At 43.4% G+C, this 17,928-nt stretch overlaps 1 protein-coding gene across 2 annotated transcripts in view; it reads left to right on the forward strand.

Moving 5' to 3' along the window:
- pcsk5a (proprotein convertase subtilisin/kexin type 5a) overlaps window positions 1–17,928 on the forward strand; it is a 36,500-nt gene that overhangs the window by 10,548 nt on the left and 8,024 nt on the right. Inside the window, exons 13-31 of one of the 2 annotated variants that reach the window (XM_026173484.2) lie at window positions 907–1,097; window positions 1,303–1,387; window positions 1,757–1,860; window positions 2,044–2,182; window positions 2,415–2,530; window positions 2,782–2,884; window positions 3,639–3,775; window positions 4,238–4,438; window positions 4,541–4,609; window positions 4,765–4,807; window positions 4,973–5,115; window positions 6,210–6,410; window positions 8,938–9,018; window positions 9,126–9,324; window positions 9,723–9,937; window positions 14,020–14,262; window positions 15,931–16,167; window positions 16,303–16,480; window positions 17,025–17,242. In XM_026173484.2, the coding sequence (XP_026029269.2) occupies window positions 907–1,097; window positions 1,303–1,387; window positions 1,757–1,860; window positions 2,044–2,182; window positions 2,415–2,530; window positions 2,782–2,884; window positions 3,639–3,775; window positions 4,238–4,438; window positions 4,541–4,609; window positions 4,765–4,807; window positions 4,973–5,115; window positions 6,210–6,410; window positions 8,938–9,018; window positions 9,126–9,324; window positions 9,723–9,937; window positions 14,020–14,262; window positions 15,931–16,167; window positions 16,303–16,480; window positions 17,025–17,242 (2,903 nt within the window). Of the gene's footprint in view, window positions 1–906; window positions 1,098–1,302; window positions 1,388–1,756; window positions 1,861–2,043; window positions 2,183–2,414; window positions 2,531–2,781; window positions 2,885–3,638; window positions 3,776–4,237; window positions 4,439–4,540; window positions 4,610–4,764; window positions 4,808–4,972; window positions 5,116–6,209; window positions 6,411–8,937; window positions 9,019–9,125; window positions 9,325–9,722; window positions 9,938–14,019; window positions 14,263–15,930; window positions 16,481–17,024; window positions 17,243–17,928 lie in introns of both variants that reach the window. The other variant, XM_080303614.1, reaches the window with a different exon arrangement.

Here is a 17,928-nt window from a genome sequence, read left to right on the forward strand (position 1 = left end):
GGAGAAAGACAAGAGAGGCAAACAACCAAAAGAATACCATCCTGACAGTTAAAACATGGTGGCAGGAGGTGCTTCAGTGTGTCTGGAACTGGGAATCTCATCAAGGTGGAAGAAGTTACAAAGAAAGAAGGATGTTTGACCATCTTGAAAGAAAACCTCAAGTAGTCAGCAGCAAAACTGGGTCTGCATCATTGCTGTTTTTTAACATGACAATGACTCAAAACATGTGTCGGGCCTGGTGAAGGACTACCCCTAGGAGACCAAAGTGACGGTTACTGACTGGTCTGCACAGAGCCTGACAGATCTGAAAATCTGTAGCTCCAGGTCGGTGCCACAAGATCATGAAATCTGGAGGAGCTTGAGAGACTCGCCAAAGAAGAATGGGCTGGGGTTGCTCAGGAGAGGAGTGTGAGATTTGCTGAAAACTTCAGGCTGTTATCCAGCAAAAAGGACACATGGCTGAGCATCTGGGGTCTGGTAATTCTGTCCTTGGTAGTTTTGGGGTTTTATGAATTACTTTTGCTTTTCATTGTACTAAAAACAAATATTTGTTCAAATTAAATTATCTAATTTATTTCCATGTACATTTTCCATGTAATTTTGTTACATAATACAATGTTAAATTTCCGTTTAATGGAATCTGGTCAAATTAAGATAACTCCATTTGTATACATTCAGTTTATAGCAAGCACATTTTCTTAATTATTAATTACTTGAATAAATAAATCTTTGATTCTACGTATTTCAGTTTTATTTCAGTCAAAATTATTGCTTCATGCTTATTGAGGGTGAAAAATAGTTTTTATTTGAGTGTCAAAAATTGACCCGCAATATAATTTTTTCCACTCCGAATCAATAGCAACACCTCTCGTCCTCTGTGTCCTCTGGTTCATGGCTGTCCGATAGGTTGTGCGTATCAGGATGTCCCAGGGGATTCTGGGGTGACCGTCGGCGTTGTAAGAGGTGCTACGCCTCCTGTGAGAGCTGCACTGGAAGTCGGAGTGACCAGTGCACTTCCTGTCAGCCTGGCCATCACCTGACTGAGGGGACCAATACCTGCACAGCGATCTGTGGGGAAAACTACTACCTCGACCACGGTTGGTTCTGTTTTGTGAAATTTTTTGTGATTAAATTAATGCGACAGAAGAAAAAAAATCCTTGACTGGGTTACAGAGGAGCGGTTTGAATGCAGCTGCACTAATGAATAGTCAGTTGACATAACTGCAGTTGAAGGTATGTGAGTAAGATTGATTAATGGCTCTGATGTGTATACTCCATGCGTATTGTTTGATTTCCCCACAGATGCAAACATGTGCAGAAAGTGCAGTGAAAACTGCTTGAAGTGCACCTCCTACAGCATCTGCACAGAATGCAAACCACACACAAGGTGAAACAAACTCTCTGATGATGCTCAAATTAACTGCTCGGTAAACACCACTCCTTCTCCCCTAAGCCTCTGAGAATACTGATTCTCCTCACACACGCGAGCAAACACACACACAAACCCTCAGCAGAATCATAACATTTCTAGAAAGATAAGTTTATCTTAATCGACGCTTTGCTGTATTGCTACTTGAAAGGACAAAACATCTCGGACAAAGAGTTCGAAGTTTCCGGAATAAAGCTTTCACTGACTCAGTTCACCGAGTGTTTGTGGTGGTGTTGCTGTGGGATGAAAGCAGTGACTCATCCGTTTTGGTGTCACATGATTGACTGTGTGTGTCACGGTGCCACATGCTCGCTCCATCCTCTCTAGTCTACAGGGGAACCGGTGCCAGCGGAGCTGCGCAGCCGGATTCTACCATGACCCGCAGGAAGTCGCGTGCAAGCCTTGTCACCAGGCCTGCGCTACCTGTGCAGGTGAGAGCGGGGGTCAAAAGTCACATTTTGGTTTTGTTTTTTACTGCTGCCGTTTGCATTAATAATAATAATAATAATGGATTGGATTTATATAGCGCTTTTCACGCCCCATTGCTCCTTTATGTCCTTTATCCAGTAATCCAGTTAAGTGTGTGTGTGTGTGTTCTCCTCATGCTGCACCAGGTGCAGGTGTTGAGGCGTGCAACACTTGTGCAGAAGGCTACTTGATGGAGGAGTGGAGGTGCGTGTCCTCCTGCAGTGCTGGCTTCTACGCCACAGAACCAAACCCAGAGATAGCTGATGGGCACAGGATATGTAGGAGGTGAGCTCACTGGTGTGTGTTCAGGTGTGGGAGGTTTGTTTATCTGCTGGTGGCAGGCCTTATTCTGGTGGTTGGCTTCCACGTGTGTTTGTGCTTGTTTTGGCACTCATGTTTGTTGTTGCTGTGCGCCTGTATGGAGTGGGGTTTAGTTATTTTTTCTGTGTGTGTTTTGTGTGGTCAGGATTTTTGTGTGAAGGGTTCACTTGTTCACTCTCTGTGCTCCTCTCTTCAGGTGTGACGCCAGCTGTCTCACCTGTGTGGGGCCGAGCCGATGGAACTGCAGCAGCTGTTCCAGCGGTCACAGCCTGCAGAGGGGAGCGTGTGCTGCTGACACCGAGTGCACGGACGGTCGGTCGGCCGTCTTCCACATTTTATTCTTGACACGTTTGGTTCATAAATTTAAATGATATTTAACACAGAAGCAAAATCCATTAATATGTGTCAGTTTAGCATGAAATATGCATTCGCATCTCTGAGTCATTCAGATTTTTTTTGTTAAACCAGAAGTCATTCAGCCGTGGCACATGAAAACCACCTCTGCACCTCAGATGGTTATTCATTTCTGAGTCAGTGTGCTTCTCCTGCTTTCTGTCTAACAGGAGAGTACCAGGACATTAACGGGGAGTGCCACGCGTGCCACGCAACGTGCCTGAAGTGCACAGGGCCGCAAAGCGAAGACTGCATCAGCTGTATTTCTTCACAGTGAGCTGGACTTGACTGTTTTAGATTGAGTGCATGCCACTGTTTCTCTATAATACATGATATTTCGCTGGGTGTGAGCCTGAAATAATATTTCCCTGATGAATTGTTATTGCCATTGTTTGCAAGCTAGTACGACATTGATTCTTTCTATGTAATACGATGAAATAAGCCTTGGTATACAGCTGAAACACTTATGACAGGGTGATTTATATATATATATATATATATATATATATATATATATATATATATATATATATATATATATATATATATATTTGGGGCAAAATATAAATAAAGCACAAAATGTGCCGTTTATGGTCTCAAGGAAACTGTACCTTAACACTTAATTACTTAATGATAAGCATCATCCTATCACCCTTTCTGTTCCTGTTATCCAAGTTCTGACTCCATGATTGGAGGGAGCTCTGTGAGGGAGATAGCATCTGTAAAAGGACTCCATTTCTTGTCATGAATGAAGCATACAGCTCGTGGCTATTGTTGTCATGTTGCTGACCAGATGTCTCCCTGATGCTCCTCATGGATAAAATGTCAAAAAAAGAAGACTCCCACATTACCCACATTTCAGCCAACATTCCCACCCTTTCTTCTCCTCCTCCCTTTGTCGGCACATCCAGCTACATCTGTGTAAATGCACCATATGGTACACGCTGGGATTTAAATGAGTTCAGCTCATTTACATACTTATAATTCATATGTGTTGATTTTGTGATGTTGATGTTGCCTGCTGCAGGGCTCTGGATGAGGGCCGCTGTGTGGTGGGATGCGCCAGTGGGAAGTACCAGTCGGGTGGCCGGTGTCACCTGTGCGACCACACCTGTGCCACGTGTGTGGACGCGGGGCCAGCCAACTGCACGAGCTGTGACACCGGTGAGTACGAAATGAGTAGCTCGCGGTAAGTGTGACGTAGTGTGTGCAGTATGTGAATGGAAAACTGGCAGAGACATTAAAAAGATGAAAAGGAAGGAAAAATTATATTTTGTAAATATAAAGCCACAAACTCCCCAAGGGCTACACTAAAACTTTGAGATTTAGGCTGGAGCCTATCCCAGCTGTCATGAAGTGAGAGGCATGGTGCACACCATGTACAGGTGTACAAACGGGTTCATCCTCATTTTCATGCGCCACCCTCCCTGACTCTGTCTTTATTGTTTCTCACACTCTTCATGAATCCATCTGGAGGCCCCGTGAGCCGCAGGCAGTCCTCACTGAGGCCTTCCCCAAACCCCAGCCACAGATTAATGCTTAGTCCATTCACCATTCTCTTAAAGAAATGGCCTCAAACCTAACTACAGACGTGGCTTTCTAGTGAAATTGCTGTTTATTCTCCAGATAAGTTTAAGGTGGAGCGTTACCTCTATAAAGGCATGTGTCTGGACGCCTGTCCTGAGGCTTTCTACCACACCAAGCAGAGGACCTGCGAGCCCTGTGTAGACCACTGCCGACTCTGCACAGGCCCCAACCACTGCCTGAAGTGTAACGCCTCCTACTATGTCTCTGATGGATCCTGTGTTAAGCTGGAGTGTGGGGAAGGTAAGCAAGGTTGCATGTTGAGGAGTGTTTAAGGAGCGTTGTTTCACACCTGTCCACACTGACCTCGCGCTCTCACCCTCCACTCTCTGTCTCCTTTCTCAGGTGAGGTGGAAGACCCAGATTATGACGACTGCATGGCCTGTGAGCAAGGCTGCAAGAAGTGTGTCCTGTGTAAGTCACGACCCAGTAGCCATAATAAAGTTTTCCCAAATGAATGTCGCCCACAGTGGAAAAAAATTAAGGTGTCCCCGCCCCCTTAAGGTCCCCTTAAAAAAAAAAAGGCGACTGAATTTTTCTTTTTCTTTTTTTTTGTCTGCTTTTGACAGATAACCCCAGGCATTGTCTGTCCTGCATTGAGGGCTTTTACAAGTAAGGCTGTGTGCCTCGCTCTCACCGTGTGTGATCTCGCCATTCTGGGCTCACTTTTCTCTTTCATTTAATCTCTGAGCTAATGCAAAAGACCTCCGCTGGCAGTGAGAGTAGAGTTCATGTTTGTGTGTGATGCAAACATCAACCGTTGCTTTTTGTCGTCAGTTTCCAGGATGGCTGCTACAAAAACTGCCCAGCTAAGACGTACAGCGTAGAAGAAGAAATGACCTGCATTCCGTGTGACGACAACTGCGTGAGCTGCGATGAACACGAGTGCTACTGGTGTGAGAGCGACCTCTTCTTATTAGGTAATTTGCCCTCGTTGGGTAAGACGTGAAGCTACACTCAAAGAATATTTTCCTAACCCATTCGACCAGATTCCATTAAATGTAACATTTTTACATTGTAAGTATGTAACAGAATTATATGGAACCTTCATGTAATTAAATTACTTACATCAGCAATTTTGGAGATAAATATTTTTGGAGTTTGTAAAGGATTATTTACATCATCGTTATTGAAGTGCTATAAGTTATCAGCATGGACAGAGACCCTGTCATCATTTTATTTGCAATGACATATGAAATCATTTTTTAAGAGTAAAGCATGAGATTAGATGGATTTTTGTGATGCGTGCCATTAAATGCTTTAGTATTATAACTATCTAGATAGAAAATATAATAGGCAAGTAACTGGATAGGTCAATTAGTGCACAAGCAAACAAAAACTGAAATATTATTTTATAAAAATGGCATATCCATCCATTTCTTAGATCCAGTATAGTGAAGGAGGCTATGTAGATGGTTGGTCTGACAGAAGAGGATTCTAGGGAGAGGCAGGTGATCTGCTGTGACTCGTAAAGGGAGCAGCTGGAAGATGAATAAGATCCATTTTCTTCCGGTTATCCAGCTCAGGCCCATGAATGGTGTGATGGAGGGTGACAATCCCAGCTGACATAGGGCAAGAATCAGAGTACACCCTGGACAAGTCACCAATCTGTTGCAGGGTGACAAAGAAACACCTATGGCCAGATTTTAGAATTTTTGAAAGTTAGAAAAGAAAGAAAAGCTTCAAGATAACATGGATAATCCACAAAGGACCAGTTGGACCTCACCAGTCCTCCCAGTCTTCAGTAAAAATAATTTTTTTCTCACAGATGGTTAGTCATTTATTAGAGCAATCGTTAAAAACCAATGCAAATGACTTGTTTTTTCATATATTAATATATTATTAATTATATTAATACATAGTGATACTGTCTTTGGGTAATTTAGTATTTTAGTAATTCTAAACTTTTTAAACTGATGTGTGAAACTGCTGAAGGCTGCTTTAATGTAAAGTGCAGCCTGCCCACCTGGATCACATGAAGTACTTATCAGAGGCTACGTTTTTTTTTCCTCAGAGGGGAAGTGCGTTTCAGAATGTCCGGATGGTTTCTACGGCGATGAAGACTCCAATAACTGCGAGGAGTGTCACTCGGACTGTGTGACATGTAGCGGCCCCGAGGACGAGGACTGTCTGTTGTGTGAGGAGGGAAAGGCGCTAGAAAATGGAGAGTGTGTGTCTGACCATGAGGTCTGTCCCATTAAGACCTTTCTCAGCGGTGAGACTAATACTTGTATTCCACTAATCCATCTGTCTGCCCATAATGAATCAGGGATTTGGGCACTTTCACAGGAGCAGAAAAGAAATCTTGGAGGGTAATTGGTCTGTGTGCCACTGTCCCTGAACTCTGTACCAACTTAAGTACCCAAAAACAGAATGCATGTCAGCCAGACACAGAATTAGAAATAATTGATTGTGTGCGTTGAACATTTTGTTCCCTTCGCAAATTAGTTTGACAGACCTTAAACAATGTATGGTAATTAGTTTGAGGCAAGACATCTTAATTATTAGAAACTTAAATAACTCTGAGAAAAGTGCATAGGTTAATACAAAGATTGAAAACGAGCACGGGGAAATAAAGTTATTCTCAAACTTTAAATCTGAGCAGTGACAAAGCTCAATTTAAGTTTCAAATGAGTACTCGTTTTAGGTTTTAAGTCTTCGATAGCTTAGATAAGTTAGACAGATGAGTAATGTATCATCTGTTGAATCTAAATAAAAAGCAAAAGGACAAGTAAGGGTTTATCCATGATTATGTTGGAATTAGTTTTTCCCCACTTTGTGTGAACTGTAGCCGGCACCTCTGGCTGACTTCTAGCATGGTAAATGGTATGTCATCCAGATATGGGCCAGGCCTGGCGTAGATGGCACTGTTTATGTGATGGCATGCCATATCTGTCCCGATTGTGGTTTGGTTTATGTGGCCCAGGCTCATAGAAAACAGGTCTGGCCTGGACCTGGCATCAAGCTGGCACTTCTGACTGACTGATGTCATGGCAGAGTGTAAACCAGACGTGGGCCAGGTCAGGCAGTGATGTTCCTATGTGTTCCTATTTTCCTATTTTAGTTAGAAGACCCAAATGCCATGTTGCAATACTATACTGCTATAGTAGCCAACATTTCAAATGCAGGTTTCTGAGTGTACACTTTATCCAAAACCTAGTGAGGGTTTACTCATGTTTACCACTGGGTGGCTGTAGTTCAGGAGGTAGAACAGGTCACCTACTGATCGGAAGCTTAGTGGTTCAATCCCTGGTTCCTTCAGTCTGCATGTCAAGAGTGTGAATATGTATGAATGTAGTTAGGAAGCACTCAGTTTAGACAAAGTGTGTGATTGGGTGAATGTTGTATAGAGTACTTTGAGTAATCCACGAGAGTAGAAAGCGCTATATAAGAATCAGTCCATTCACTGTCTGAACAGAGTGTTGTCATGTTACTTTTGCGTTATTATGTTCCGGCACATGTTGTAATTACATGGCTTTATTAAGGTACACATTAGGCTGACATCGGAGGCCAGAGCTGAAACTGTTCTGGGCCAGCACAGGGCCAGCAGTGTGTCTGCAACTGGCCCGTGGCTGCACACAACTTACACATGGCCCACATACCGCAAAGAATGACGGCCCTTTGGTGGCCCAAACCAGGTTTGCCAGAGGTAATCAACACATGGGCCAGCACAGGACCACCAGTGTCTCTGCAACTGGCCTTGTGCTGGCCCATGTGTGGGCCACCTCTGGCAAACCAGATCTGGGCCACCAAAGGGCCGTCATTCTTTGCGGTATGTGGGCCATGTGTAAGCACATTGTGTGGTCCAGATCCGGGCCATACCAATTTTGCTATGTGGGATGTTGTGATCGAGGCATTTCAGTCAAAAGTAGAAGCTATGAAAGATTACTAAGCATACAAACTGACCACAGAACACAGATTTGCTGGGTCTGTCAAATAGTATAAAAGTTTCCAGGAAATTGGGATGAGAACTGTAGAAGTCACTGACAGTAAATAGTAATATTTTGACATTTTTACTGTTCAGACATGACCTAAAAATCTATTGAATTAAAACATCTTTGTAGATGTTTTAAGAGTTTGGACAGTGTTAGCCTCACCAGCTTCAAAGATGGTAGCTGTTTCAGTTTCACCAAGTCACCCAGTTGTGCTAATAAGCTGGTAGCTCAAGTTTTATATAATATATAAACTGTTTGAATTAGACTAAACGCAATATTCTAGCTTCCAGCGCATACACTTGTTGGCCACTTTTAGGTACACATCTACACATGTTTAAATATCTGTAACTGCTTATTAAAGCAGATATCAAATCTGCAACTCGGTGGATTTAGGCATATATAGACGGTCAAGATGACCTGCTGAAGGTCAAACTAAGCATCAGAATGGGGAAGAAAGCTGTTTTAAGTCACTTTGAATGCATCATGCTTGTTGGTCCCAGACTGAGTTCACCTTCATTACTGAGAAGTGCTGTAGCCTGTTTGAGCATTGTTGCTGGTCAAGTGTCCAGCCCAGTACTAGCGAGTAAGCCTAATAAACTGTCCGATGAGTCTATAAGAAGATTGGCAACCATTCTCTGAGGTTTCAAGTGATTAAAACGTAATTTTGTTAACAAACACTTTCAGTACATGAATGAAGTTTTTCGGGCAGAATAACAAAATACACCTGGTTCTGGGTCAGTTTGCGTCTGTTATGTGTTGTGTTGTTAGATGACACTTTATGATGATTGTAGTGTTGTTGCCCTCCAGATGGGGAGTGCGAGGACTGCCACCCATCCTGTGAGTCCTGCGCTGGACCGGAGAAGAACCAATGTACAAAATGTGCAAAAGGTTTGTCACTGGTTTATTGTTTTTAAGCTGTTTCAGACCTCAGCAGCTTGCTGTCTGAGCTCTGAGCTAACAATGATGACGTTCATCTTTTGTTATTTGTCCTTCAGGGCGATTTTTGACCACGCAGCAAACATGTGTGTTAAAGTGTCCGGGGGGCTTCATTGCCAGTCAGCTGAGCGGTGTGTGCGAGGCGTGCCCTGCAGGTTGTTTGCAGTGTGTGGGCGCTCAGCACTGCATCCGCTGCCAGAGTGCTCGCAAAGCTCAGTTGTTCCTACAGGATGGGCAGTGTGTTCAAGAGTGTGTGAGGTCAGGAGGTCGATCCTATTGCTGCTATCTTCTAAATGTCACACAAGATGTTTGAGGCACGTCTTCTGGCGAGCCAAAAATAAATGTCAGAAGATGCCTGTGATTTTGACATTTCCTACGTGATGTTCTATTAAATTTTTTATGTACTTAAAGCCAGAACCCTATATTGATCTTGCTGAAGCTCCAAGCTATGAAGCTTCATTTAAACTTTCTGACCATGTGACCTTTTTTTACTATTTGCTAAGTGGCCTCCTTTACCAGTACATGTTATTCCTACATGGTTTGCAGCAAGAACAAAGCGAATAACAGAATAAATACAAACCTAATGGAAAGTATATTTTAAGTGTGCTGCCCTGCGTTTTCTACCTGTCCATCAAGCTCTGTGTTGCTTCCAATAGGGGCTTTCCTGCAGGCCAGGTTTGTCATAGCTGTGCACCTGGCTGTGCATCTTGTGCGAGGAATGCTACCCACTGCCTCAGCTGTGAAGAACCTCTTCTCCTACACAAGCACCAGTGTGTAGACAAGTGTCCTCCAGCACACACTGTGCAGGAGAGAGAATGCCAACCCTGCCCCTCGGCCTGCCAGGAGTGCGACCCACTCGGCGTTTGCACAGGTACTGAAATGCAATGCAAACTACGACAAATTCAGCTGTAGGAGCTTTTTCAGTCTTCCGCTTTTAGCTCTTTCTGTGCTTTTACTATTCTTTTGTCAGCATATATGACTGACTCCATATGATTACCAGCAGCATTACAACACAGCAAGCATTATGCATGATTCCTTTTTTTTTTCTTTTTTTTTTTCTTTCGCCTGTCCCATTTGGTGTTTTAGCCATCAGAATTGTTGTCTGAAGACCAACAAGGATACCCAATGGATTTACTTTGCCAAATGGATCATCGTGGCATTGCCGTATTGGTCCATTTGGTCGATCTTTGTTTTTATTATTTATTATATTTTATTTTCAGATGTTACAGACGGGACAGACATGAGTGAGAGATAGGAAAGGGAGAAAGAAAGAGGAAGGAAAGGAAAAACAGAAGGGGAGAGGGACAGTGAGAAAGGGGGGGAGAAAAAAAAATAAAAATCTCCTGGATCACCTGTTGAGAGAAGAATAGAAAACAAGCAAAAAAAGACAAAAAAAACAAAAAACAAAGCAACATACTAAACACAACACCATCGCATTAATCTAGCTAAGTGTAAACAGCAGTAAATACTAAATATTGTTGTGCAGCACGCAGGACAGATGTGCTTCGAAGTAGCAACCAAGAAAGGTGTAATTTGGGTCTACGAGCAGTGAACACCCGTGTGCATACCTGTGTGGATCAGCGCGCTTGTATTCCAAAGGTTTCTCCATGTAACGATCTGCTAGGGAGTGTGGGGGGGCCACAGCCCCGTCCTCCAGGGTGTGAAGCAGGTATGGAGGAGATCAAAACTCCAGACATCCAGAGGCCCCCAGAACACAAGAAACCAAGGAAGACCAACAGAGGGGCAGCCGCGCCACTGTTCCAGTAAGAGCTGAGGAGAGTCCCAGATGAGGGTTCACTCAGCAGCCGTGGAGCAGAAGCCAGGGGGAGTTGCAGTGACGCGCCCGTGAGCTCCGCCGGCAGCCAGCTGTGCCTGAGTGACCGAGCCCCAGGCCGAGAGGCCGGGGGCACCCCACCCCCGAAGGGGCCCGAGCGAGCCCCAGGCTCCAGGCCCCGATAAGCGGCCGCCAAGGAGTGAGCCGGTGTGTACCTGGACGCCCACCCCCAGACACAAAGAACCACCAACGCACCGACACCTGAGGGAGTCCGCCACCGGCAGGGGAAGTGGTGGTAGGTGGAGATAGGCCTCCAAACCTTGGAGGGCCTAAGATGTCCCCAGAGAGGTGGCGTCTGATACCCAACCTGACATATAGACACAGACATACAGGCACACACAGACACAAACATCCATTCCCCCCCTCATGCTCTCATATGCACTCACTCCACACTCAACCAACGTGGAGACAGACATAAAGAGGCGCTGTACACACGATCACACTCCCCAAGCGTACTCTACAAACCGGGTCTAGGTACCCTTGCCCCTGGAGGGGGGAACTGCACCCAGACCCAGGTGGTGTTACCCTTTTCCCTGCGGTGGGGAGAGGCAGACCACCCCGACTCCGTAGCAGCAGGGAGGCCCCACACTCCAGACCGCAGTCGGACGGCCAACTCCTCCTAGCCCTCCCGCTCCAGCAGGCCGCAGAGAATGATTCCTGTACAGCATGTTCTTTACAACTATAAGCATTTATTTTTTCCTAAAGCATTACTATGGGGTTGCCATTTAGTTCAATACTTTAAATAACTATTGGAGTGCAGTACAATTTCAAACACATCGTCACAATTCTCCCAGGTTGATTTGTGCAATCACATGGGAAAAAAAGTGCACCACCTTTAAGTTTAATGTTTTATTTATCGGGGCATAATTTAAAAAAAACTTCATAATAAAGAGTGAATAATTTTCCATATAGCTGTATCAGTCTCTCACATTGTTGTGGAGAAATTTACATTACATTGTTGCTTTCATTTATTAGGGTTTGTTTATGTTTCTGTCATCAAATTTCAGTTGAGATGTGGTTTTTGGCCGAACTATTGCAACACCGGGATCCAATTCAGTTTTACTTATATAGCTCAAGGTGCTTTATATTCTCATCCTTTTCAGTCATTTTTTGTAGATGTGCCGCTGTGCTTGGGATCATTGTCCTGTTGCATGGCCTATCAAGTTTTTTTGTATTTTGTCTGAGTGTTGCACAGTCTGACCTTAGGGTAAATTTGCTGCAGCATCCACTCCTGGGAGGACTGTGTTGAATGTTTTTTCCATTTGTGAATGATCCTTCTCGATGCAGAGTGATGCACTTGAAGTTGTTTGGAAAGGGCTTTACAGCCCTTCCCTGAATGATGGGCAGCAACAATTGCTTCTCTAAGGTCATTTTTGTTGCTGTAGACTTTCCTGCTTGTCGTGTGTTAACACACATCTGAATGCTCCAGACCAGCTGCCAAAACCTTTGATTTTATAGAAGATAGAAGGTAGTTTTTGTGTCATCTCTCAGACAAACAATCATTAATTACCTCTACCCCAACATTGTCTTTTTTTCCTATGCAACTTTATAGAGTTTTATAGCTGTTTCGATTTCACCAAGTCACCCCAAAGTTGACTAAATAGCAAAGTAGTTTAGTTATCTGTTGAGAACTGAACTCAGTAGATGGTGGAGACCAAAACAGAGGTAAAAATGTGGGTACATTGCACTTTTAATCAGCTGATGATCAGAAATATGACTCCAAATGATTAATCGTTTGTATCAAAAAATTTAGCATACTCAGAGTTTCACTTACCCTAACACCAGCAATCCAGCTCAGCCATTGCACAAATCTGTCTGTGAGCTCATGCACAGCTTGTGCACATGAAGAAAGCAGTGTTGCTAGCACGACCAGTCGCAAACCACGGACAAAGTCTGTTGGCAGTAAGCAAAAGACCTAAATTAAAAGCAACACACTGGCTGCAGCCAAAGCAGCAGTATGTGAGCGAGGAATAGCACTGTACGGTATGTTTGATTTTTTTTTCTCTCTCTCTTTTTTTAAGAGCTCTATGAATGTGTGTCTGTTTCATGTGCTGCTGTCAGTAAGCGAGGCAGGAATCTCGCTCTATAATGCCAATTAAATGCCAGGAAAGAAAGGTGGCAAACAATGCCGACTGTGTCACTTAAAAGCTGTAACCCCATCAGCGGCAACCCTGACAGAATAAGGCTGATAGAATTAGACTTGCTCCCAGATGTGTTAAACTCATGTCAGAAATAAAAATAATAATTCAAGCACACAATAAGCTTACTTGAAACCTTTTCAAACAAATTTTCTAAGGGCAACATGTACAAGGTTTAGACTCTGTGTGTCTGTGGATGCCTTCTTCTCATTTCTCAGGTTCCTCACCTCCTCTCCTCGTGCTCCTCACAGAGATTTGGGAGGAGAGAAAGAGACACGAGGAGAGGCATCCTCGCGTCAGAGCCATCATTTTAAAGTGATCAATTAATCTTGACACGTGACACAGCTCCATCATCTTTCTATTGTTTTGTTAAAGCCTCCTGTTTAATGAACAGGGCTCATGACAACACAGTTCTACTTTTAATGGAATTTACAGCATAGCACAATGTCACAAGATGTACCTTTTTTAAATTATTTTATCATAGAACAGATGTTGAAGGGCAGGCATTGGATCGCACATTTGATCACCCTAAAAGGCTAAAATGAGTTGTGAACACAAAGGACTAGTGGGTGCAGTGTCCTCATCAGACCCTGGTTTGTGTATTCCAGCTGTGCCGCGCCTCACGTGCAAAAATAGAAGCAGCCGACAGACTGATGAGACTGAGGGAGAGGCGGGGCTATAAATACCCAGAGAATAGGTACAAATAATGAACACAGGTGTAACCAACCTGAGCCTTGATACACAAAACGCACATAAACGAAACACGGGCAAAACATGAACACTTAAACGGGAGAATCAGTTGAATACGGACCAAACCATGGCTGATAACATTGATCTTTGTCTGTTGAATAACAGTTGCTGATTTGCTTGTCTTCACATGTTGAAAAAAAACTGTTAGAGTACATCCAGCACTGATGACAGGGCTCTGATCCTTATGCATGCAGTAAATCCTTCCTGCATTTACGAGTGTTCTTGGCACAGGCTGTGAGGAGTATCACTTTCTCCACGAGGGCCTGTGCATGCTGGACTGTCCGGAGAGGTTCTTTGAGGACAAAGAGCAAGGGAGGTGTTTGCAGTGCCACCTGGACTGCGCTTTGTGCGACGGGCCAAACAGCAACGACTGTGACGCCTGCACGGACGCAGAGGCCACCCTGCACAACGGGGCGTGTCTTGGAGCGTGTCCCTCCCATACCTTTATGGATGGTATAACAGGAGACTGTAAAGGTACGACATTTATCACACAGCAGAAAACACAAATCGTCTGTCTTGTTTTTTGTGAGCAGGACTGATTTGATTTGGTCGACTCCCCTCAGCAGCATAAAGTCGTGCCCCTTTATGTTTTTATTTCTTCTTATACACTCTGACCGTCAGTCGTTCAAAGCATGACAAAGACAACCCCATCGCTCCTGAAGTTGATGCTGTGTTTTCTGTCCTGTAGAGCGCCCTTCATACATTTTCTCAATTATATTCTCTGCTATGCCTGAGCGTGTTTCCCGACTGAAATAGCAGCGCTTCTGAGATGGTTAACAGGCAGCTGTCAAACCTTGAAAACAGCAGAGAGATGCCAAAGACAGTTCCCTCGAGAAAGACACACCGCTCTGATTTTGCTATTCAAAAACACAGAAGTGCAAAAATGTTGTAGGCGATGCCCTCTTTTGTTGCTGCTTAAAGTAGCTGCCAACGGAAATGCATCCACTTGCATGTACCTGTGTCTGCTGTGCGGTGAAATGGACAGAGTTTAATTTTGTTGCTGAAAATGTTTTCAAGGGTCATCCTGTAGCTTGAGAACCAAATATGTGGAAACCATTATATTTAATGAAATGTACAGAGCACCAGATCAGCTTAAATGACATTAGTCATCTAAAGGCACTCTGTATTTTAAGTATAAAGATAACAGCGTTATAGATAGAAACCCAATGATCCAATAATCCCCCCTTCAGCAAGCACTTGGTGGCAGACGGGCGAAAAACAAAACAAAAAAAAAGTCCCTTTAAAAGGAAGAAACCTCCAGCAGCACCAAGCTCAGGGTGGGAGGGTGGCCATCTGCTGTGACCGGCTGGAGGGGGGAGGGGGGGGGGGGGGGTAAGGGGAAAGGGAAGAGAGGAGAGAAGAGCACAGAGAGATGATAAACAACAAACAGACTTTAGCAGAACTTCACAAGAGAGAAAAACAAAGAACAGTGGCATGCAAATAGATGAGGAGAGAAGACTCAAGGACGGTTCAGGGTCATCTGATCTATAACTCTGAGCTTTATCAAAAGAGAAATAAACAAAAGAGCAACATTTTACTCATAATTTAAAAAGAGAGAGAGTATTTGTCTCCCAAACTCAAGCTCCAAGCTTCTTCTGCCTCTGCAGATGGCAGCCCCTCCCTGAGCCTGGTTCTGAGGTTTCTTTCTGTTAAAAGGGAGTTTTTCTTTCCCACTGTCGCCACTAACTGCTTGTACATAGAGGGTCATCTGATTGTTGGGGTTTTCTCTCTATTCTCTCTGCAGTTCCTAAGGTCTTGTATTTTAGAAAAATTTACAGTATTTTTCATATATATATATATATATATATATATAGTACAATACATGGCTTAATGTATGTATATAAGGTTAAAATAAGGTTATTTTATTAAATAATCTCATTCTGAGGTGGGGAACCTTTTCAGATTTGTCTGAGTCTGTATGGAAAGACACGCTTAAGTAAAACATTATATAACATTGTCATTGCAGGACTTTTACTTGTAAAACATATTTTGGCACTTAGTCCTGGCATGGTATTTTTTTTTTATTCTTCTGCCTAATATGATTATAGTTTGGTGTCAAACTATATTAAAATGATATAGATATCAAGTCGAGATGGAACATTGATACTATCCTACTAAATTACTTCCTAATTCTGTTTCCAGACTGCAATACATCATGTCTCACGTGCTTTGGACCTCATGCTAGCTCCTGCACCAGCTGCAGAGAGGGTCAGATGCTGGATGGTAACAGCCAGTGCATTCCATCAGCCAGTAAGTGCTCGCCTCACCAGTACATAGACCAGCACGGGGAATGCCATCCGTGTCACAAATACTGCTACAGGTGTTCGGGTCCTGGCAAAACCCACTGCCTGAGCTGCAACCCAAGACATCTCCTGCTCAGTGAGTCGAGTTCTTTTTTTTTCTTCTTTTTTTTGGTAGAGCTAGTGATTTCTCTCAAGGCTGTGTGTCCTGGAAAGCTTGTCAGGCATCTGCGATGTTTGCTTAGCCCCCGTGATCGTGTGTTTGTTGGTACAGATGGCACCTGTGTGGATCAATGCCCAACAGGCTACTACGAGCAGGAGTCTGGGCAGAAATGCGAACCCTGCCACGCTTCTTGTAAGTCCTGTGTTGGAAAGCACAACCACGAGTGCCTCACATGTAAAGCCCACCTATTTCGAGAGGGCAAAGAATGCGTGGAGACCTGCCAGCACAGGTAGTTTAACCTGCCCCCCGTCCTTCTGCTGCTCATCCATCATATTATCACATTAAATGCAGTTAGACAGTGTAGCCGTTAACGAAAAAAGATCAGCATATTCACACAAATAGGTTACGGACACTGAACCGTTGCTCTTTAATTACATGGACAGGGTGCAATATGGAGGTACAAGCTAATTTGGTCAGACATTTAAATAGCCTATAAAAGGCTAATAATACTTTATTTTTGAGGGAGTAGGCGGTGATTAGGAGTCAAATTAATGTACCGTTAAACTGATATGCAGCTAAATACTCACTCAGAAAACACAAACAGGATATAAAGACTGTACAGACCAGCATGCAGACAATGCAGCATTGCCTAGCAATGCAAGAGTAATATTTGTTTTCTTTTTCTACTCTATTACGTTAGTATTTATAGATGTCTATGGCTAAATGTGAGTCTGAGTAAAGATATTTCCTTTGAGGAATAGCAAAGCTCTAATCTCATTTCTTTTAATTGAATGCAGTCTGTGATAACTTTTGACCATCTGTCCATCCTCTAGTCACTATGGAAACACTGCCTCAAGAATGTGTGAAAAGTGTGACCCCAGTTGTGGTGAGTGTATTAGCGATGAGGAGAACGGCTGCCTGAGCTGCGCTCCGGGCCTCATTTATTTGCGGAAACAAGGCCGTTGTCTCGCCTCATGCCCTCAAGGATACTACCATGACACTGTGCACAGGACCTGCGAGCACTGCCACGCCAGCTGCAGAACCTGCTCAGGTACAAGTGTCAGGAAAAGCTTCATGTATTGCATACACACACACACACACACACACACACACACACACACACACACACACACACACACACACACACTCATAATATTTTGATTATACTATTTTTTCTCCATGTCAATAGCTATATAATCATTGGAGACTATGAAATGTGGTGAAAGTAACATTAAAAATGTTACAGACAGATGTATAGTACTGTAGATCACAGACTGTACATTAAAGATGTAAAGCCACCCAGACATCACCTGTTTATTTAAGCAGTGGTTAGCAAGCTGCACCCACAGACACAGACACCTGCTTTTTAATCTGACTACAAATAAAATGTTAGAATTTTATTCACCACAACTGAAGCACAGACTTCTTGTTAATAGTACAATTAACTGCACAGCAGGTGATGGTATTTGTCACTTAATTACATTAAAATGCAACAGAGGACACTCTACTTCAATAAGCAAATGTGAGGAGTAATTAGCATCTATGTAAATGCTGCCCACTAAAAATGATATCATATATCACTTTTAATGAGTGAGATGATAAAAAATAAAGTAAAAAAATGTAAAGAAACCAGTGTTGCCATATATACTATGAAGCCTGTTAAACTATGAATTATTTACTACTGCAGTTAGTGTATGTGTGTCAAAAATAAGGCCCAGGTGGCAGAATCAGCCAGGC

This window comes from Astatotilapia calliptera, chromosome 7 (genome assembly GCF_964374335.1).
Source record: "Astatotilapia calliptera chromosome 7, fAstCal68.1, whole genome shotgun sequence".
In the NCBI taxonomy this organism is placed as follows: Eukaryota; Metazoa; Chordata; class Actinopteri; order Cichliformes; family Cichlidae; genus Astatotilapia; species Astatotilapia calliptera.